Raw genomic sequence first — 24,387 nt, forward strand, 5'->3', positions numbered from 1 at the left:
GCATATAAACGACATTCATTAATAAAATTAAACGATATTAAACGTTTAATCTTGATATGCTTGTACTTATTTTCTTTTTTCTCGGACTGAGAGTATCATGATCCTCCATGATAAAACTATTTATTATATTAAAAAAAACAAAAACATAAAAAACAATGCTAAACTTGACAGCAACAACTGTGGCAAATAGCTGATTTTTAAGCCATGAAGGAAAGTAATTTTATTATAAAAGAGCGTATTTTAAGCAAATTCTCAGCTGGCTTGACTTGTATGAGAAGATGACATTCTTTCAAACTTTTAGAGGAAGATTACATATATATATATATATATATATATATATATATATATATATATATATATATATATATATATATATATATATATATATATATATATATAAATGTAGTAAAAACAACTTTTTCTATGATACTTTAAGTTTAATGTCTATGGTCCTTTATATTTCATGCTTATACATGGGGTGGGGTCTAAACTTTAGAAGAAAAAAATTAATTTAGTAGTTTTATTGGCAGTTATGTTGTGTCAACTTGTCAAGAAGTCTACGCGTAGCAATTAGCTTAGTAGGTAGAAAGCAGCATGCTTATAATAACGTCCTTTTAAAATATTTTTTAATATTGCGGTTATTTCTACGGTTTAAACATTTAAGGTGGTAGGCCAATAAAAAATTTTTATTAGCATCAAATTTATATTTACAATAAAACTAAGCAGTTGATAACAATAATTATACAACTAAACATAAAATCAAAAATATATATAAAAAAGTGTCTCACTTGCCTCAAAATTTTTTTAAAAAGTGTGAAAAAAACGAAAACTTCAAAACACAATTTCTCAAAAATGACAATAAATCAAAACAATTTGGGTATGGCAGTTCTATATATGTACAAAATTCATTTGTCATAGGATTTTTAAATTTGCCCCTCTAGTTCAGATTATATTGACTTTTAAACTTGAATATATATTTTTATAAAAAAACTCTGGCAGATGAAACCACATTGTAGCGCCCCCAAAAATGAAATTTTAAAAATCCTATGACAAATGAATTCTACATATATGAAGAACATCTCTTGAAAATTTGAGCTTAATTGCTTAATTTATACTGGAGATATTATGTTTTAATGTTTAAAAAAAAACTAAAAATCTCAAAACGAGAAAAATCAAGTTAAAAATTAAAAATCAAAATTTATGTCAATAAACACTCCTTAAAAGCTAACAGAGCTATATGAATCTGTTTTTTCAGTATTTAAGTATTCCTTATGAAGAGATCTAAATTTTTTTTCTTTGCTTTTTGCATATTGAAGTTGATTTACAACGCTTGTTTACAATGCGCTTTTGGTCCTTTAAAACCAGTTTTGGAATAGTCGCAGATCCTTACAATCCAAAGTAACTTAAAACAAATTTTACCCCATTTCCACTATCATTAGAATGAACTATTGCAGAGTTTATACAAAGTTCAAATGTTCTTCTACTTACAAAAAAGTTTTTAGGTCCATAGAGTCCATAAAATTAAATGAAATGCTTCATTTGAATTTTGGGTTTTGACCATGTAAACATTTTATTTTTATACCACAAACAATATAAATAGTTTAATATCACAATTATTATAAGATACAATTATTATGACTTAAAATTATTATGACTTAAAAGCATGACCAAAAACACCGCAGATCACTATTAATTTGGAAGCTTCACAAGGTTTGTCATTTTGGCCATCTAATTTGGGTAAAAAAATGTCTTAACTTTTCGTTGCTATGGCGTTGCTAAGGCAAATAAACAAACTAGCTAATAAAATATGTTGTTTTAAACCCTTTTAGTTTGATCAAAACCTAAACAAGTTATATATCAGCAGATAGATGATAAATTTTTACATAAATACAATATATTACCTATTTTTTCAATTTTTAATAAAAAAATCTCTATTTTTCATAGGCCTACCACCTTAACCCGGAGAGTTCCGTTCGCAGAAATTCAAAATAATGAAATTAAATTGAAAGATGACTTAAAAACCAGGTACGTCCAGGCCAGTAATTTATTTTTTTCAAAGTATGTAACTTTACTTTTTTTATTCAGAACCTTAAAACATTTTATGTAAATATATAAACTTTTTAATTTCACAGCAAAACAGGTGGATTCAAACAGGTGGAATTCAAACAGGTTTTGATTCAAACAGGTTTTGATTCATGGTAAAAAAAACTAAAATCTTTAATAATTTTTGATTTTAATTTTTTTTTTATTAAAATATAAACAAATGTAAATGTAAGAAGAAAAAAAAAATAAAAAAAAATAAAAAAACAAAGTTTTAAAATGCGGAGTTAACATAAAAGTGGACAAAAAGTTATGTAAAACAATTGTTGCTTAAAAAGTATTCAATCAAACTAAAAGTTTTACAAATTGGAAATAACACATTGATAAAGTACCTGAAGCAGAATCATTTAATATTTATATGTCCTTTCATAATAGCTCTTATATTTGTGAGTAATACAAAAATTTGACTAAAAAATTTAACTAAAACTTAAAAGGGTAGTTTTTCATAGGGAACATTTCAACAAAAGAAAATACTTTTGTTAAAGACCCTGCTTTAGGCACTACCTCATTTTATAATAAATAACTCCTGATTATTCGAAAATTTAATTATATGGTGTTAAATGTATATAATAATGTTTTTATCTACAAAAACTCCAAGTTATTTTAAAAATTTCTGTTTTTTTATTTGTTTATCATTTATAAAGAGAGCTGGTAATTTAAATGGCAAGTTTTCTTGTATTTTTTTATATAAAATAATGCATATTGAGTTTTATCTGCGTTTATCGAGCGCTTATTATTTTATCTGCGTTTAATCTGCGTTTATTGAGCGGTTGTTAGCTCCAAACTATTTATTTACTTTCATCAGTTCAATATTTAGATCTCCATAAAGCTGATTAATATCTTTTTTTTTTCAATTTTATTTAGGTGCCTTAAGAAGTCCTTACGGTCTTATCAAAGAGCTCCGCGGACGAGCATTTAATAGGAAGTTCACGCCTCATTCCTAACCGATGTCGCAAAACTTGCCCAGAGGTGGGGTTTGAACCACGGGTCCTTGTGGTTCTTTTTTCCATTATTATATACTTTTTTCCATTATAATATCATTAGTGGACATAAACAAATTAGTATCATCAACATACATAAATAAATTTAAGATACAATTCAGAAGTCGTTTATTTAAATTAGAAATAGGAGAGGGGCGAGAAATGAACCTTGTGGAGCTCCACACAAAGTATTTAATGTACCGGAATCCAGATTGACAACATACTGTTTTCTGTTAGCAAGACAGAATTTAACCCAACAAAATGTTTTGTTTGTTACACCATAGTAATTTAACTTTTCTAAAAGTATGAAGTGATCTACTAAGTCAAATGCTTTTGACATATCTATAAATATTTCAAGAGTGAACTGATTTTTTTCAAATCCAATGGTTATTTCGTCAACTAACTCAATAATTGCATGTTGAACTTTTTTTTCGGAGAGCAAACTGTTTAGGGTATAAGTGTTTGTTTTTTGCATAGACATAAATTCTGTTATACCTATCGCGTTCAAATATTTTTGAGAAAACGGGTAATACGGATATAGGCCTATAATAGGGAATACAATTACTCGTGAATTTTACTACCCGGGTACTCGACTCTTCAATTTTCATCCGGGTAATTGTTGAAAAAAAAAGTCAAACAATAAAATAGAAGATATAAATTTATTTATTATGAATAGTTAATATTAGTTCAGTTTTCAGTATAGGAATATTTTGTTTTAATATGTAGTTATTTTAGTAAATAATTGATCAGTTAAGTTTTGATTCCTTAAAATCATATTTTAAAAACACTAAACCCCTGAGAGTTTCAACAGTCAATCTGGAACGTATTTTTGTAGAAGAAATTCCGGCAATGGAAAAAACCTTTTCACAATCCATTGATGTAGGCTTAATGGTAAAAAGTGCTTTGTATAATTTTACCAAGTTATTTGTTCTTTTTCCATTTCCTTCAATAATTTTTAGCTCTTTTTCAAGTTGCAATGATTGGTGGATTTATTTTGGTGGTGTTAAAAATGTTAGCAACAAATTATAAAGAGTGTTTTCACCAAAAGATGCACCTTTCCCCTGTGCTATTAGTTTAACTTCAACGGGCATTTTTAATTCCAGTTCACAAAATAAACGTTTATAAATTTGTTTTGCAATTAATTTTACATTATATTTAGCGTGAAATATAATAACCAGATGGAACCATTGCACCTAGTTCCTCTAAAGTCATATAGTTAGAGTCACATAATATGAAATGCCTTATTATATCAATCAAAAAATTCCAGCACGACAATCTAACAAGAAGTTCAAATGTTTACCTTTTAAGTTCAAGTTTTTTGCTTTTTAACATGTTTTTGTAGAATGCTGTTTCGAACTGGTTAGTTCCTAAAAAATTTGTATACTCTTCTTGTTTCTTTTATCACAATGTTTATATCTAAGGTAAGTTCCAGCATTTTTTCTTCTAAGCTCTCGTTCTCAATAAAATTTATATTTGCTTTATCGCTGGAAAAATATTCGTCCATATTGAAATTGAAGTATTCGTTATCTTCATCATCATAACTTTCGGAAAACTCTTCTGCTACATTATTTGATTAGGTCTGCAAAGTTTTTGAATATATAATACACTGTCAAATGAACTGCATGGTTGTAACACAGTTGATTTATTGGGTCAACTTCATTTCCATATTTAATCATTACAGACGTGTTGATGCAATAATGTCAGATTTTAAATTCAGTCTATATTTATTTAATTTAGATTCAACTAAACGAATTATTTCTTTTGCGTTACACGACCCTTCAATTTTAGTCAATCCAAGATTATACTGTCCACCATACACATGGACGTATATTTCAGGCAACCCCATTTTTAGTCCGCAAAAAATAGATTGTATGATTTGATTTCAATATTTCTTATCTCACTTAAGACTCATTCTTTACGGGCTTACTAAAGAGGGGTAACTGATAAAAAACGTCCGCACAACTAAAGGTTATTTTATTAGATATTTAAAAAAAAAAAAAAAAAATCATGACGCGATTCGATCAAAAACCTCCAATGGGAAATAGCTCGCATTAACCTCTCGGTCATACGATCATACAGATAACAAAGTAAATTAACTTTGTTTTTGGATTAAAGCCCATCCTCCAAAACCTGTCATTAGGGCTTAAAAAAAAAAGGTCCTTAAATTTCCAAAAATTGTCCCAATTTGAGGACATATATATGTCTTCAAAAAAAAGCGTTTAAAAAAGTAATGGTAGGGTATGAAGACGCACGCACTAATTTAAAAAATATTTCTTAATTTATATAAACTTTGCAAAATTAAAGGTATTTTAATTAATAAAAAATAGGAGGGAGGAGTGGGAAGGATTTGAAAAATGCACATACTCTAAGTTTTTGGCGTAATATTTATGGACGACCCCTAACAAAACATAAGGTATCGGTGTCTTCGGATTCATATCGGTTTATAGATCTATTAAAGCGGGTTATATAAAAATACCTCAACCGGAACACCTGTTTAATTTAAAGGTATTTAAAAGAAGCTAAAATTATATAGACATATTGCATAAAAACAAAACGAAATGATAATCCGTTTTGTAAAAAGTTTTTATCCAAGTGTATATAGAACATGTTTTATAAGGGAACGATTATTTTCAACGTCTACTAATCTCTTTAGTGCAGGTGTAGACGATAAATTGTTTGGATTAAATACTGACCAGGAGAGTTTTAGGCAAACTGTTCACGATTTTTGTAAAAAAAATCTTGCTCCTTTTGCTGATCAAATTGATAAAAACAATGGCTGGAGTGAACTTCGGTAAGCATAATAAAAGTATGAATTGAAAACACTATCTGTCTACATTTAAAATTCTTTTTTTTCTTTTTTTTATTATTAATTTTCACCTCATTAAATTCTATTCAAAGTAGCACTGCTACCCTGACTACTTTAAATAACTCTGCTAATCGAACAAATTTACCGTTTGAGAACTGTCAAATTTAGTTAAGAAATATTATTTTAAAAAAAAATACCTGAATATATTCTTGAACACCAAATAATTTAAGGTTTTTATTTTTTCAAATAGTTTTTATATTTTGATATTTTTTGAAATAATAAGTTTGAAAAAGTGCTTGATAAATAAGAAAAATTGAGGAGTGTGACCAAAATTAATTTTTAAAATAAAAACACTTTTAATACAGATTTCACGGAGGACTGTCATGACCAGAAGAAAAGAAACATTTAAAAGTGAAATCACTTTTTGAGGGAATAAAGGAATACCCAAAAAGGATACAGAGTAGTCACTTCTATGGCTTTCTTACAAGTAAATTTAGAGAGGCTATCTTCAGCACTTGATTTTATATCAAGCAATCTTGATATAACCACCAAAACCTGATATTTTAAAAAGTATTTTATTATTCTGATTTTTTCAGCTCCTGAGTGGCTTCTGAATGTTTTAAATTGAATAATGATGTTAAATAATAACTGCTTTTAATGCAGTTATTATTTGATAAAGTATATTTTTAATACCAATAATAGTATTATTGGAAATCATCAACCATGAAAGTGTATAGAAACAGGCATTAGTTGATGATAATGGTGATAATGATGAACTTGTATGATTTAAGATAAATTTAGTTTGAAATTTAGCATGTTTTTTTCAATGTCAATTAGCTCATAATGCTTTTTTTCTCATTTCTCCTGTATGCACAATCTACACCATTTTTTCCTCTTTACTGAAGCTTTTAATGAAAGAATTTGATTAGCAAGAATGATTAAAAATGTCTCATAAAATGTAAAAAAATCATATTTTAATAATAAATGTAATATTATTGTCATATGTGATATTGCATCATTTATATATGCATATATCTCATGTGCAATATTACAGCTTTGGTAATAATATAATTTTGAAAAAAAAAATTTTTTCAGGGAATTTTGGAAAAAACTTGGTGATATGGGGCTTCTTGGTATAACTGTTTCTCAAGAATACGGAGGTCTTGGGTTAGGTTACTTTGAACATGTTATAGCAATGGAAGAAATTAGTCGTGCCAGTGGTGCTATTGGTCTCAGTTATGGGGCTCACTCAAATCTATGTGTAAACCAAATTGCTCGAAATGGAACTAAAAACCAAAAAGAGAAATATCTTCCAAAATTAATTAGCGGAGAAGTTTTTGGCTCTCTGGCAATGAGTGAAGTAGGTTCAGGTAAGTTTCATTGAGAATAACTTTATTAGTTTTTTTGTCACAGAAGAAGTTTTAGTTTGAGATTTTTTTCTTAACCTTATTTTCCAACACTAGTTATTTGGAAAATGCATATACTCAAATTTTATAAAATCATTTAAGTTTTGAAAATGCGTTTTAAATAGTTTTATTGTTACGATACGCTACTTTAGTTAGCTTCGTTGACGAATATTAAATATGACGTAAACTATTTTACTTAACTTATTTAGATTACTTTCATTTGGTGATAAAAATCTTTTTTTTTATAAATGCTTGAAGTTCTTATTTTATTATTTAACAAAAATATTTAAGACATCATTTTAATATTAACATAATAGTATATATTTTCTTCCCACTATACTTTGCTTTTCACTTTCTTTTTCTTTTCTTTAAGTCTTTTGTATTTATGTAATAGATTAATTTCTTTTATTTATAATGCAATTCTTTTTTATTTATAATGCAATATATATATATATATATATATATATATATATATATATATATATATATATATATATAGAGAGAGAGAGAGAGAGAGAGAGAGAGAGAGAGAGAGAGAGAGAGAGAGAGAGAGAGAGAGAGAGAGAGAGAGAGAGAGAGAGAGAGAAAGAAAGAAAGAGAAAGAGAGAGAGAGAGAGAAAGAGATATATATATATTCAAATGAAAAAAATATGACTTTTTTATGGGGCTTTAAGTTTCATGCCATTCGGCAATCATTCCGCTATATATTTCTATTTGAAATATATAGCTGAATGATTGCCGAATGGCATGAAATTTTATGCTCCATAAAAAAATTGTACTTTTTTCATTTAAATATTTAGATCTATTTTATAAGTTATAAATATTGATCACATATAAAACCGACAAAGAGCTGTATTATATCTAACAGAATACAATACAACTCTCTCTCTCTCTCTCTCTCTCTCTCTCTCTATATATATATATATATATATATATATATATATATATATATATATATATATATATATATATATATATATATATATATATATATATATATATATATATATATATATTTATATATATATATATATATTTATATATATATATATATAAGTAGAAAATCACTTAACAAAAATTTTTTCCATTTGACACTGTGTTTCATCAACAAAGATTCTTCAGAAATTAATGAATATATATATATATATTAGGGCTGTCCAAAAAAATTTTTTTTTTCAGATTTGATTGCATAGTTGTTTATTTTGTGCCATTTGACATAGTAATTAACTGTGCAAAAAATCTTTCCAATCAGATAATGTTTAGGGGGTGCTCAATGACCATAAAGTTTTACGAAAAATGTGAAAAACATGGAAAAAGTAACAAAGTTCCACAAATTTCTAAAACCCGGTTAATTAGATTTTTCAGATTTGATCAGTTTTAATTATCTCTAAATATTAAATTCTGAATACAAATTACAATCCACATCCACTTTAGACTGGTTTAGCAGAGAAATTAATGAAATAAAATACTGCAATACGACTAAAGTTCTGCGGTTTTTGTTATATCAGAATTTTTCCAAAATAAAACACTAGGATTTTTGACTCTTTGTCATTGATTAAAATACGAATTATAAACAAAAAAACATATGAGCAATTAACATTTAATTATCGTAATGTTATAGTTCGTGCAATGTTAATGCTAGCGAGGACTATAACTCTTCAGAGTACACTTTCTGGCATCTGGCACTCGCTTTCTGTGATCCTCAACCACCTGAATTAACCTCTGCATTTCAGATTCATTCCTTGTAATCGATTCATTAAACATCAACATTAAAGCCACAGATCGTTCGGCAGCATCATTTACTACTTTCAATGAATATACTAAATTTTTTCCTTCTTGGTATTCTGGGGAATCATTCCAGGTAGCTGGATCGTTGTTGAACAGAAAATCAATATCAACCTTCATTGACCGCAACGCACTTGCTGAAACTGATGTCACCAGCATGTCCAGAGATTTCTTCTCTAGACTTTCAATATTCTTTAATTTGATCAACCTTTCAGACCAGTTCTCACCGTGAAATTTCATGTTGGAAATCATTTTTCGCTTCTCTTCCGTTTGAAGTTTGTTTGAATACAAAGCTAGTGGGACCAATTCTGGTGAAAGATACCACAAATGGTTTTGAAAGTTCTTGACTGCTGCTTCGGAAATCGTTTTATTCACAACTGCAAACTGCTTAAGTTGCTGAAACAGAAACAAGTCATTAACTGGAGCATCGCTGGCATTTGTGCATGATATCCAAGATTTTACATAAACCAGACTAGCAAATAAGCAAAATTCACAGAGATTTTTTTCCTCTTTTGTGGTCAACTTGAACTCTTCACGAAATAAATAAATCTTAAAACAATAAATAACCTTGGCCATCCAGCGAGCCATGTGATAAGCACCAGGGATCTTGAAATGATAATTTTTCTCTTCTTGATCAGGCAGTTTTCCAAGTATTAACAGACAGAGATCCATGATTTCTTTGTAGTCATCCCTTGGCATTTTAACATGCAGGTTTTCTTTGAGGAATGCAATCACTTCATTTTGTAGTTCTTGCACCAGGGGTATTTTCATTCGAATGTCATCCAGAGGTTTAAAACTTCCTTGATTAACTTTGGGCCAATATTGCTGAAATCTCTGGAAAAGAGGTATGTTGGGACCAGATGATGGTCCAAATAGTGATCCAAATACTCCTGCTACTATGATCTCATGAACATGGTGTCTGCAAGCGAAATATAACAAATTTCTACCTATATGTTTCTCTAGAACTACACATGCACCATTTTTGGAGCCAGTGTTAGAGGCTGTAGTATCAAAACTCATTCCAATAACATCACCAATTATGTCCCAGAAATTAGGCAGATGAATAACTGCTTTTGCTTGGGCTTCTCCAGTTCCAGCTGATAGTTTTGCTATTCCAAGTATTTTGTCAACATTGTGACCTGTCACACCTACAGATAGCCGGTCAACATTTGCTTTAGGGGCTGCAGAATTTGTACGATCTATCATCAGTTTGCCATCCCAGTGGACGATTAATGGTGGTTTGTCCAAATCGCAGAATTCAGTTCGAACAGTGGCTTCAATATTTGATCGATGATAGGTTCGTTTTCTACGGACTGTAAAACGTGACAATGATCCATCATCGAGGTTCTGTCCACCAGCCCTTGCAATTGGTGCTGCTAGTATAGTAAATTTTGTGTCAGATTAATTCTGTCTAATGTTGATGAAACATCAGGCGAGTCAAGAATTGTATCTAAGATACATTGTCGTTTTGGAGTACTTGCTAAACTTGATTCAGCTGACCCTGAAGAACTTGCTTTACTGACTTGTTGTAAACAGGGATTTCTATCTCAAAATCTCTATCAACCATTTTGTCATTATCAACAGCATCGTTATCGTTGTCATCACTATAACTTTCGTCATGTAAAGGTTCAATAACAGGAACTATTGCACTCGCACCAGATTGTCTTTGCTCTTCTTTTAGCTTTCGTTCTCTCTCTGCTTGTTTCCTTGCTTCATTTCTTTCTTCTAATTTTGAAAGTTCTTTGTCCTCTCCAAACATCACCATTTTTCTCTGACATCTCTGATCCAATAAAAATTCTTTATCTTCTTCAATTCTGATCATGGTTTCAGCATCCTTTTAGGCAATGTCAAAAAGTAGGCCAATGGTGTCTGTAAATGATTTCTCTCTCGATTTCTGAGAATCTGACAATCTGGATTTTTTTTTTTTTTATTAATTTAAATTCCTGGACTAAAGTTTTCAACTTTAAGACTACATTCGGATGAAATGCTGTCGGAATACGGGCTTTATTCCAAATAATAATCAGTTCATCAACAGTTGTTTTAAGACTTTCAGGCACTGACTTTTTGGTTGAATTAAGATGATAAAAAAATGTTTTTAAAACATCAGATGTTAAGGGAAGAACTTTATCTGGAAGATTTGGCTCTGGTTGTCCAATTAAAAAGATTTTGGTTTGAAGTCGTGTAGAGATAGCAACACGAGATGATGCTGCCATTTCAATGATAACTGAAATATTATGAGAAAATCAAAACTCAATACCATATTATACAAACTTATCATTCAGTTGTTGGTTTATGCAGCTGCAGCAATATATTATAATAATTATTACTAAAGAAATTAAATAAATATTTTCAAATTAGAAATTATTATTATCTGCACTTAATAACAAACAATACACTACCAGACTACCATGCTAGTTTTCTGTAATAGGTTACTAAGGTTAGGTACTATCAAAATATTAATACATTTGTTGTCAAACTGAAATTCCAAATAAAAATAATATTTATACTTGTAAACCTTTTTATTCTGTTTGAACAAATTCTAAATTGAGTTAAATAATAGTATTAAAATTATGAATACAAATTTTAACAAAATGATATAAACACAATTGTTTTAAACACTAGCAGACATTTTTTAGTCTGGTGCCCTGATGACAATTAATCTGCTGCACTTTAATTAATCTATATAGCACGCAATCAGACAATATTTCAGTGGAAAAAATTTAACTAACCAGGTTCTAGAAATTTTTGGAACTTTGGAACTTTTTACACGTTTTTGACGTTTTTCGTAAAACTTTATGGTCATTGAGCACCCCCTAAACATTATCTGATTGGAAAGATTTTTTCCACAGTCAATTACTATGTCAAATGGCACAAAATAAACAACTATGCATTCAAATCCGAGAAAAAATTTTTTTTCCTGTGTTCACATGAACAGCCCTAATATATATATATATATATATATATATATATATATATATATATATATATATATATATATATATATATATATATATATATATATATATATATATATATATATATATATATATATATATATAACCGAATACTTAATACTAATACATTATTTTACTAATACTTAATATGTCATATTGACAACTTAATACTAAGAAAAAAATCGTTGCTACTATAAAAATTACTATTTTTACACAAAACAAGATTTTTACTAAATAAATAAATGAATATATATATATATATATATATATATATATATATATATATATATGTGTGTGTGTATATATATAAATATATATATATATATATTATATATATATATATATATATATATATATATATATATATATATATATATATATTGTATATGTATATTTACAGTATTGGTCATTAACAACAAACCATCATGTTATTTTAGTATGAATATAAGTTTGATATTAAATATTTTATAAACTAAAAGTGACTTTTTCCTGATTTTCTTTTTATTGAAACAAATCAAATAATCACAATATAAGTTTATTATAAAATAATAAAAATTAAAAAAATTAAAAACTAAAATATTGAAAATAAAACAGGTGTTCATTTGTATCAAAATAAACAAACCACAAAAACAAAATTAAAAAACCTTAACCAAGAAATACTTACAAAAAAATAAAAATAATTCATATTTTGTTGACAATCCTTTTTAAGCATTCATTGATATGTTTTGTCATGGAGTTCACTAAATTCTGAGTAATCTCTTTTGGACCATTATTTAGTAATTTTGTTACTAATTCTTTCAGCTGGTCCAGATCTTTTATTTCAATTTTACCAAGATTTTGGTTTAACCCAGACCACAAATTCTCTATTTAATTGAGATCTTGAATATTGGTAGGCCAAACAATTGGTTGCAAATCTTAGCAGTATGGATTATTATCTTGCTAGAAGATTCCCTTTTCTTTAGGGAAAATGTCAATAGAAGGTATTAAATAATTATCCAATTCTAAATATCTTTGAGAATTGATCCTTCCATCAAATATTAAAAAAAATACCTTCATGCAGGCTCAATGCTTATACTACCACTACTATGTTTTGTTCGATAGGTAGAATTTAGGTCCATTTTTCCATGTAGCTTTCTTCTCAGCATTACTTGGTTTTTTCTTCTCAATCAACCTCAACATTTATTTCATTTCTGAAAAGAATGTTGTGGCACATGCTCATAGACTAAATTTTATGAGCCAAACATCAATTTTTCTTATTTTCTGATGTTTTATCAATAGACGTGGTTTTTTGCAAGCAGCTTGCCACATGCAGTTGTTTTTTGTAGTACTCATCTAATTGTTTGAGCACTAGCAACAACACCAGAAGTTTTTTGTCCTTTTTGACTGAGATCAGTAGATGATTTCTATTTTTTATCATTATGTGAATAAGTGAAAGCTCATTTCTTTTATTTGAAATGTTGAATCTTCCAGGACATGGAAGATTTTGAACTATATTGTATCTTTAATATTGGTTGATTATTCTGCTAATTATGGCATGTGTTGTGTTTAAATTTTTTGCTGTTTCTCTCATTAAGATGTTCTGCTCATTTATTCCTATGATTTCACATTTTGCTATATTATCAAAAAATTTTCCAGTCAAATTGATTTTTTGATTGCTGAAATATTGTAGCTAATTAGATACTCATTTTTCTATTTCATTCTAGGCAAATTTTTCAAATATTTATAATAATTTGAATAAAAATTCTCAAATAATTATAAACTGTTTGCAAGTAAGTGTAAAGTTTTAATAAAAGACAAATGAAATTTTGAAGGAAGTTTGAAATAATAGAGTGGGTTGTTAATTTTGACCATAATAATTATTTTAGATTAGGAGATATATGTAAATAAAAACAGTATAATTAAAACTAGTGATCGACCGAAACCGAAATTGAGCCGAAACCAAAAGTACCAAAATTTCGGTTCAGTTAAGCCGTAGCCGAAACCGAATTTTCGGCCGAAATTTGAAAAAGAATGCTTAAAATCCCTGAACCTTTTATGATCACTGAATTAAAGCTAAAAAAATTATTTTATATATATCTAATCTTTTTCATGTTTTCTGGCAAAAGTCTGTTTCTTTATTTCGAAAGAAACAAAAAGTCTGTTTCTTTATTTCGAAAGAAACGGTTGTTTTTAACTGCCTCCAGCAGTTAAAAACAACCTTTTTTACTTCGGTAGATATTGGTGGATGTCTAAGAAATCTCTTTGCTACTTTTGCCAAAACAAATTTTGCTTTTAATGTTGTTTTCTAATATAAATCTATGAAACTTCAGACCTTCTTCGGAGTTTGAATCAATTTTTGAGATATTGTCAACCCAACCAGGCATTGCAAATTGCAACATTTTAGCCCTCTGCTGTTTTGTTCTGGTTTCAAATAAGGGTATTGTTCTTTTTTTTAATTGTAATAGGCTAAACTTGATCTGAGGTTGGTATATTTTCAGGACTGCCGGTAGTTGTAAGTATTGCTTTTTCAGTTAGGAGATTTTTTAGAGTAAAAGACTTCTTAAATGTGATGAAAGTCCGCTTAGTGATTGAAGTTTTGGATTGTGCGATCCACAAGATATTTTCAAATTGCAAATATTGCAAGTTCCGTATTTGAAATCACTAGCTGTCACGGTAAAATGATTCCATAAACCAGTTTTTTATCGATTATTTTCCATTGTAAAATTTAGCATTGAGAAACTTTTGATGAAACTATTGGTTTGGGTTGCTTTACTTAAATGTTAATTCATTTTAAGAATGATTTGAGAATAATAACTTAAAACTATTATGTAACGTGATTTCAATTAAAGTTTTTAGAATTGTTATAATTAAAAATTGATTTACTATCAAACGATTACAATTAGGAAACCGTCATGATCACACTCTATATAAAAACTTTAAAAAAATCTTATAAAAGTTTCGGTTCATTTCGGTTGCGGTTTTAACCAAAATTTCGGCCGAAACAGAAAAAGTAAACAAATTGTTGAAGCAGAAATTTCGGTTTCGGCCGAAGCCGAAAGTTTCCGTTCACTAATTAAAACATCAAATAATATTTTTATGAATGTCTATATTTGTTTGAAAGAAAATAGAATGCTCATCAATAAACATTTTTTAAATTTGAGAAGAGTCAAACAATCATTGATTTAATATCAATCAAAGTCCAATGATATAAAAACAAACCTGCTGGATTGTTATTAATGGCCAATACTGTATATATTTATTTATTTAGTGAAAATCTTGTTTTATGTAACAATAATTTTTACATGGTGTTTCTTAAAACAATTTTCTTCTTTGTATTAAGTATTCTATTTAAATAGCTGTGCATGAGAGTTAACAACTTTATTGTTAATTGCTAATTACATCAGCAGTTTCTAAAATGATTTTAATGAGCAGAGAAATAAGTTATTAGAGAAGTAATTAAGTTATTAGAGAAGTAATTAAGCTATTAGAGAAGTAAATTATTTTTCTTTGTTATTGTTAACTTTAAAGATTGAAAATTTTGTTATTTGAAATTGTTTGCTTGAAATTTGTTTGAAGTTTGAAATTGTTGCTTGTAACTAAGAACATTTTCTCTTCCTAATGTACTTTGTTTATTTTTTCATTCAATCTTTTTATTTAATTTTCTTGCAGCATTTCATGCCGTTTGCTAAATCATTGCAATCAATAAATTATTTTAAAATAAATTTCAAATTATCAATGTGCCTCAGCACATATTTTTTTTCTATTAATGAAGGAATCAGATGAAGCATATATTTGAAAATATGTTTTCATTAAAAACTTCACATTATGTAACACAAGTAACAGCTATAGTAGCATTTCACAAAACAATTTCTTTTAGTATTAAGTGTATTCAGTATAAAGTATTCAGTTTAAATTTGTTAATTTTTTATAAAAATTGTTTTGATATTTTAAAAAAATATTCAAAATTAAATTGTTTGGATGGTATCAAACTTCCTTTTTTAATTGAATGGAAATATGTGTTGGCAAGATTTAATTTAAACTATTAACATTAGCTGGTAATTTGAATGTTAGTTATTTGTGTTTCTATTTAAAAATAACTTGACTTTATTTAGAATTATTGTTTTAAAGGAATACAAATTCATTTACTTTCAAGCATTATTCATTATTTTTATGTATATAAAACCAGGGCTCAATTTAACAGTCAGACATTGGACATTATCTGGCTAAAACCTCAGGTTGTCCGATCAATTTAAAAAGTAATCAGACATTTTGACCGACATGAATTGAATTCCACAAAATAAATAGTGAAAATAATGTGCTTAATTAGGATTCTCAACTGTTCTGTTTAAAAGTTTTTCCATCACTGGATCAAACTTTGAAATTAGTTCTACGATTTTTAAGAATTTCCCATTATTTTCTGAAAAAATTTGGTCTGATGATCCACGGAATGCCATATTTTCAGAAGCTATCATCAAAATTATATTGATAATTTTCTTAATAACAGAGTCCCAATGTTGTATTTCAGTATGGTACATTTTTCATTAAGACAATCAATAGTTTGAGATGTGCTAAGTCTTTTCTTCAAATCTATCCTTTTCCCAAATGAATTGTAGCACTCTGCACTGCTTTCATGTCTTTTTAAAATTAGTGTCATGTGTCTCCAGTTATTTGTTCCAGTTTTCACTAAACAAGAAGTAATGTTACTTAACAATTTACAACAAAAACAAAATACTGTGTCTGATTTTTTTTTTAGATTATTCACCTCCCCAAGGCCCGAGGGGGGCCACTACAGTCGAGGAGGCTACTCATTTTTTTTTTTCGTGTTTTTTAGTATTTTTTTTTTAGTTGTTATTCGTGGTGCAACCCTCTCTCAACTCTTTAACTCCGAAACACGAACCTTGCCAAGCAAAGCCGCTTCGCGGAGAAACTAAGTTGAGCGTGGTACTTCCAGGGACGTGGTGGGAGTCGAACTCCCAACCTCTCACTTACAAAGCGAGCGCACTTACAACTACACCACTACCGCATTTAAGTGAATAAGCAAGCTAAGATCTGTTGATTAATTCATTATTAGGAGCTTTGTGATAAAAATGTTCATTGTTAAATGATCAGTTTTGATCATCTTTTAGGTAAGTAGTAACAGAAAATTTTGTAGGTCTTTTTGTAACTATGTCTTGAATTAATATTGTGGACAAATTTTCTGGCCAATTCGCTAAATCGTCATAGTTATTTTCATTTACATCAACAGCCAAATTCATGTTATTGTTTGAAGGTTTGATTTCCAAATTCAATTCCACAATTGCATTAATTTAACTATATCCTTCATTAATGTTTTCTAATTATGTTCATTTCTCCTTCATTTTGTTTTTCACTTAAACTTTCTTCTTTTCATTTAGTTTCTCACATTCAATTTCATTCTCTACAGCTCTTTGAAGAAAATTTTGAAAATTTTTTTTTGCTTTTTGAAAGCTTCTGCTTATTTTTTTTTCTATTTTTAATTTATTTTGCCAACCAGACAATTTGTTTTTTTGATACATTTTATTTCAGGAAATTATAGATTTGTTGCTATTTTGAATCACCTATCTAAAAAAAAAAAAAAATCAAAATAGTACATAAGGATTACTTGTTACAGACTTAGTACTTTTTGCTAGGGTTTTTTTATTATATCAAAAATATGCAAAAAGCAACTCATTATGTAATGCATCATAATCTGAAACTGCACTATCTGCGTCAAAATAGGCAATTCTAATTGCATGCAGTTTTACTAGCTAGATCTACTATAAATAACAAAAAATAATTATGCACAAAAAATAGCCAAAACAAAAAATGTGTAAAAATAATTATATAAATAATAGACAATAGAAGGCGGGGACCTATTTCATTAAAGCCAGCATCAATGTCGGCCATCTTGTCCAGAAGTAAACATAAAATGTAAACTTTTGTCTGATTGGTTAGCAGAAAACATTGAAAAAAAACTGATTGGGATTGGACAAGGGGCATAACTCTTGCAAAAGGTACTAACTCTCAAAGGATTTAGTACCCTTTACATTTTTAGTTATAAATCTAGAAAGGCCTATATATTTTGTTTCTAAGCAGAATTTTAATTTTGTGCCTTTTTAATGCTGTGTGTGTTTCGCACACTTCACACACGCTACGAGATGGCTCTGTGTATATATATACACACATACATACATATATATATATATATATATATATATATATATATATATATATATATATATATATATATATTATATATATATATATATATATATATGTATATATATATATATATATATATATATATATATATATATATATATATATATATATATATATATATATATATATATATATATGTATATATATATGTATATATGTGAAAATAAATCTTGAGCTAGAAAAAAATATTATGAAAATGCGTATATCTGGAAATACATTGTTAGTTTTTCGTCTCTGCCAATCTCTTTAAATTATGCTAAACTACATGCTAACAAGACTTTTGATGACTTTTATGATTGAATTTGGACAGATAAAAGTAAAATTAACATGTTGGGATCAGATGGTATAAATTTACCATCTGATCCACAACCGTAAATAAAGGGAAGGAAAACTCTTGTTTTATGTTTCTGTGCTCGTGGAGTCTGAGAATTAGTGAAAATTGATGTAATAATGAATGTTGATGACTGTATCAACATCCTTAAGGTCAGGTATTTCAAGTCACTTCGAAAATGGGATAAAAGTAAAATTAACATGTTGGGATCAGATGGTATAAATTTACCATCTGATCCACAACCGTAAATAAAGGGAAGGAAAACTCTTGTTTTATGTTTCTGTGCTCGTGGAGTCTGAGAATTAGTGAAAATTGATGTAATAATGAATGTTGATGACTGTATCAACATCCTTAAGGTCATGTATTTCAAGTCACTTCGAAAATGGGACAGAAATGTATTCAACATGATGTTCATCCAAGAAAACAACTCCAAGCATAAGGGTGACAAGATCATTAAATTCCTTCATGAGGAGAAAGTGAAAATTGCTAACTGGCCAGCACAAAGCCCTGATCTTAACCCAGTCGAAATAGTTAAACAACAGGTCTACAACTTTCCCACTCCATCTACGAATAAGGATGAACTTTGGGCTTGTGTACAAAAGGTTTGGTAGTCAATTACACTCAAGAAATGCTGAAAATTGGTTGCTAGTGTTTCTGAAAGAATTAAGGCTCTAATTAAATCTAAGGGAGGATATACTCGATATTAATTTACTCCAAAAGGTTATTTGTTTTCACTTGTGACAAAACTGTCACCATTAGCTTTTCACATAAGAATTAAAAAAAAAAAATTCAATATCTTCTAAATTTAATAAAAAAGCAATATTTTCAGTTAGCTAAGTCTCAAATCTAATAAATGAAACTAAAATTTCATTTTTCTTTGCAGCTTTTCAATTACAAAAAATTTAAAATGTTACTTTGTTAAGCATATTGACAGTTTTGTCACATACTGTATATATATATATATATATATATATATATATATATATATATATATATATATATATATATATATATATATATATATATATATATATATATATATATATATATATATATATATATATATATATATATATATAGAATATAGATTAAAAGTATATATATATATATATATATATAAAATATAGATTGATATATAAATATATAATATATAGGTAAAAATGGTGCTGAATAATGTCAATAAAGAAAGAATTATTAAGAAGTCATCATTAGCTATGACTCATAGAGGTATTGCAAGAAAAATTGGATGTAGAAAAAGCACCATTACTGATTTTCTGAAGAGTATAAGGACACAGGAGAAACAGCCCTTCCATCTGGACCAGGAAGAAAGAAAAAATCAGCAAAAAGATAAAATAGATGCATTGTTCAAGCTACCTTTAAAAATTGCTGCATTTCTACAGATGTGGTTAAATTGGTATTACCAACATCTCAAGAAAAACTATACTTTATTAATTTGTTGTTTACATGGTAAAATTTTGATTGTTATTGGGAAGTCTTTGTCTTTATTCAAAGACATTGCAACAGGGGTTTTCTAGGAAAATAGTTTGGGTCACAACACCTCCTGTGCTGGCACCTGCTATTAGAAAATTTGCATCAAAAGATGGTAAACCAATTAGAATGCTTTGCTGCATTTGCTATGTTCAAAATTCACAAGATTAAAGACATTATGGATCCATGAAATTACAACTAGAACTATGGAATTTATGTTCATCCTAGTTGCATGGAATTAATTCTAACTATCTATTTCAACAAGATAATGATTCTAAGCCCAATGCAAGTCGTAATAAAATGTTAAAAAAACATAAAAACCTTGGACTTGTAGTTAAAACAATATTATAATTCTTTCAACAATTATTTTGTATTATTTATATATAGTAATAGCTATGTGTTTATTAAAGCAACATTACGTTATAAACATGTTTTTTAATGATTTCACAGAGTTTCTTAAAAAAACAAATCACACTAAATTTCTTAGGCGGTTTTTATTTTTGCCCCTACTGTATATATATTATAATTTTTTTTGTTTATTTGTTGCAACAATGTTAAAACAACAAGTTTATCAATCAATCTTAAAAAATTTTAAACTTTAGTAAATATTTTCAAATATATTTTTTTCAGGGTAAAACCAAAATAACTAAGTAGCAAATATAAATTTTTGTTTTCAATATTTTTATGGATTATTAACATTAACACTTTAATTTTTAATTTTCACATTTTACATTTTTTAAATATATTTTGAGATTTCACTTTTTGTTTATTAATTTATTGTTTACATTTAAATTGCTTTATTTAATAACTTTATATATAAATTTACGATTTTATAAAAGCTTGTTATATTTTTAAGCTTGTTTTTTGTGTTTTGTGTGTGCTTTTAAGTTTGGCATGAAAAACTAACTTCCTTAATAGATATACCTTAGAATGAAAGGTTACAGTAACCTTACATTTGATGCTACTTGAATTGGTCAGTAACTTTAAAAAGATAATAAATTAGTCTTTTAAGCTTAAAACAGTCATTCATTTATTCATATATATATATATATATATATATATATAATTAGTAAAAAACACTTATCTAACTTTTATCTTCTACTCGGAGTTTCACCATCGCTGGATCATCAGGAAGCTTCCTGATGATCCAGCGATGGTGAAACTCCGAGTAGAAGATAAAAGTTAGATAAGTGTTTTTTACTAATTAATTATTGCTCTGTTCTTTAAGAACATTGAGCACTCTATTTGTAAAATACACTAACATAATTTACATATATATATATATATATATATATATATATATATATATATATATATATATATATATATATATATATATATATATATATATATATATATATATATATATATATATATATATATATATAGGGTAATTCCATGTAAAAGTGGGACAAAAATTTTTCAGTCACCCTCTTTCAGATTTCTTTCAAATTTCAACCAGTGGTACCTATCAATGTAATATGAATTTGAGCTCCCAAATCCAAACAGTTTAAAAGTTATGACATTTTAAAATTCAGCCTAAAATCCCCTATTTTTTTTTCACATCCGCCATTATGGACTTAGTAGTAGTACTTTTTAATGAATAATGTCATTTTCAAGCTTGTACAAATTCCTTATTTGGACTCAAATTTTCTACGAAGATTTTTTAGCAATAATTTATATGTAAATTTTTGACTATTTTTGAAGATGCTAAAAATAAAGTAGAAAAAAAATGACCTATTTTAAAATCTTTGATAACTATTTTTTAATTCAAAATGGTCAAAAATTACTTTACCATAAAATTAGGTAACATTTTTTCTAAGGTTGGTTTTGATAAATAAATAAAGTTTTGTGAAGTGACAGTAATGAAAATGAACAGTCATTGGATTTCAAACAGTGGACAACAACAGATAGAACTGAACTATTAACAATAAAACTTCCATTAAATGAATTCATAGAGCTCCTGTGTAAACAACTTGATAAAATTACTTCTCATTCATTTATAGCAAAATCATAATCTAGCTATCTGAAGCATCTCAAATAAACAATTAGTATTGATGAGGCTGTTGTACTGGCAGATTTTGCAGAGAATTACACTGGCCAAAGCGAAATAATAATCGTGGGTGCCAAGAATGAATGTCATTTTATCTTGTTAAAACACCGTTAACATCTTCTGGACCACATCTCATCTGTTATCTTGTCAGCGAAAGAGTGAAAGTGAAAATATTTTACTTTCATTATTTAAATATCAACTTCAGTAATAATAATTCTGGATTATTCCTTTTAATTTCTATTTTTGACCTTTTTTCAATAAAGCAGGTTTTTTACTACTTTTCAAAAAAATTGGCATTTTAGTTTCTCATTTTTTAACGCAACAGTGTTAAAAAATGAGAAACTAAAATGCCAAGTGCATGCAACCTAAAATTTGAGCAAGCAACTAATATTTTGAAATAATACTTAATTATTAGACATTAAGTAATAATGTTAGATTATTATAACTAATAAATAATGAAATTATATTTTCAATGTGTTGCATTGTAAATTATATTTCCATGCATACTTTTGAAAATATTAGTTATAAATATGCAAGTTATGCAAAGGAGCATAATTTTTTTATTTTCTTTCAGAGACCTATCCTTTTCTAAGACCTCTTATTTCACATTTAGAGTAAGGCAACTGCAGAAATAAGTGAAATGTAATCCATGGTTGCGAAACAAAAAGTTTGGCTATTGATATTTAAAAATTAAAAATTTTTTCTCAAATATTAAATATTGGGTTATTTTCTCTTCATTTTCATATTCAACACCTTTAAAAATGGTCAGGTGCCAATTTTCAGCCATATTCTTTCTCTAGAACTTAAATTATTCATACAAAAAATATTGCTATAAATTCTATAATGGAGAACGGAGGCCAAAAAAAGGATTTTTTTGTCTAAATTTCAAAATGACATATCTTTATTATGCTTTAAAAAACCAAAACCATCTTTTTTATAAAGATAGCCTAAGATCTAATACTTCATTTGAAAAATAAATTGAGTCCATAAGACTTGGGGAACTCCAGGAGTTAATAAAAGTGCAACCCATGGTAACAGAACAAAAAATTTTACTGACCATTTTAAGATCAGAAAATAACTATCAAAAAGAATAAATTTTGATATTTTCTCAACATTTTTGAATTCAGCGCCCTCAAAAATGGTCAGGTACCAATTTTTAGCCACATTCTTCCACTAGATCTTAAATTATTCATCAAAAAGTAATACTACAAAATCCATAATGGCAAGTTTGGTAAAGAAATGAACATTTTAGGCTGAATTTCAAAACGTCATAACCTTTGAACCATTTGGATTTGTGAGCTCAAATTTTACAATTTTTCATGTTTCATTAATTCGTACCACTAGTTAAAATTTAAAGAAAATCCAAGGGGTGATTGAAATGACTGTCCCACTTTTACGTGGATTCACCCTATATATATATATATATATATATATATATATATATATATATATATATATATATATATATATATATATATATATATATATATATATATATATATATATATATATATATATATATATAATTAGATGAAACCTAAAGTTCCATAACAAAAGTATTTTCTTTATCGTTTTTAATTATAATTATAAATCGCTCTGTTTTGAAATTTATATATAACCAAAATAAATTTCCTAAATATTGAGCACTTTTTAACGAACAAGAGTTTTGTATTATTTTAATACAACGCTAAATCAAACGATATATATATATATATATATATATATATATATATCCCTCTAAATAAGGGTTGGCATTCAGCAATGCCAACCTACCTGCTGACCTAAAAGTGTTTGAGGTCTGCAAAAAATTGCCAACCTCGTTTCTATGTTTTATGGTAAGACCTTTGTATCAAATTTTTTTGTCGACCTGATGCCGACCTCTAAAAGAAAGCAATTATTTGCCTACCTCATTTTTCCTAATTCCAAGAGTTGCATTTTTTCAATTTAGAGAAATAACTATGTAACTGTTTAGAGACAGAGTTCTTCAAGTTTTATTCATCACAAAGTTCATTATTTGTACACGAAAATTAACAAATTAAGCAAAAGTATTTATAAAAGTTGATTTCCTTCTGGACAAAACCAGTGCAACTCGACAAAATGTTGACCAAGCTGTATTTCGCTATCAATATTTCGTGGCGAATCCTTTGTTGTCGATCATAGCCTTGCATCTTTGAAGCATAGATTCGATCAGGTGATCAATGAAACTTTGTGGAATCTTTGAGGCGGCCAATCCATCACCGATAGGTGGTTGTCTTGAAGCCACTGCTTGACTACTTTTGCAGTGTG

At 27.7% G+C, this 24,387-nt stretch overlaps 1 protein-coding gene across 1 annotated transcript in view; it reads left to right on the plus strand.

Annotated features, from left to right (window-relative positions):
* Positions 1-5,488: 5,488 nt before the first annotated feature.
* Positions 5,489-24,387, plus strand: part of LOC100202854 (isovaleryl-CoA dehydrogenase, mitochondrial) — a 23,370-nt gene continuing 4,471 nt past the window's right edge. The window contains exons 1-2 of the mRNA XM_065796542.1: positions 5,489-5,871; positions 6,982-7,256. Of these exons, the coding sequence (XP_065652614.1) occupies positions 5,639-5,871; positions 6,982-7,256 (508 nt within the window). The 5' untranslated portion in view covers positions 5,489-5,638. The remainder of the gene's footprint in view (positions 5,872-6,981; positions 7,257-24,387) is intronic.

Source organism: Hydra vulgaris, chromosome 04 (genome assembly GCF_038396675.1).
Source record: "Hydra vulgaris chromosome 04, alternate assembly HydraT2T_AEP".
In the NCBI taxonomy this organism is placed as follows: Eukaryota; Metazoa; Cnidaria; class Hydrozoa; order Anthoathecata; family Hydridae; genus Hydra; species Hydra vulgaris.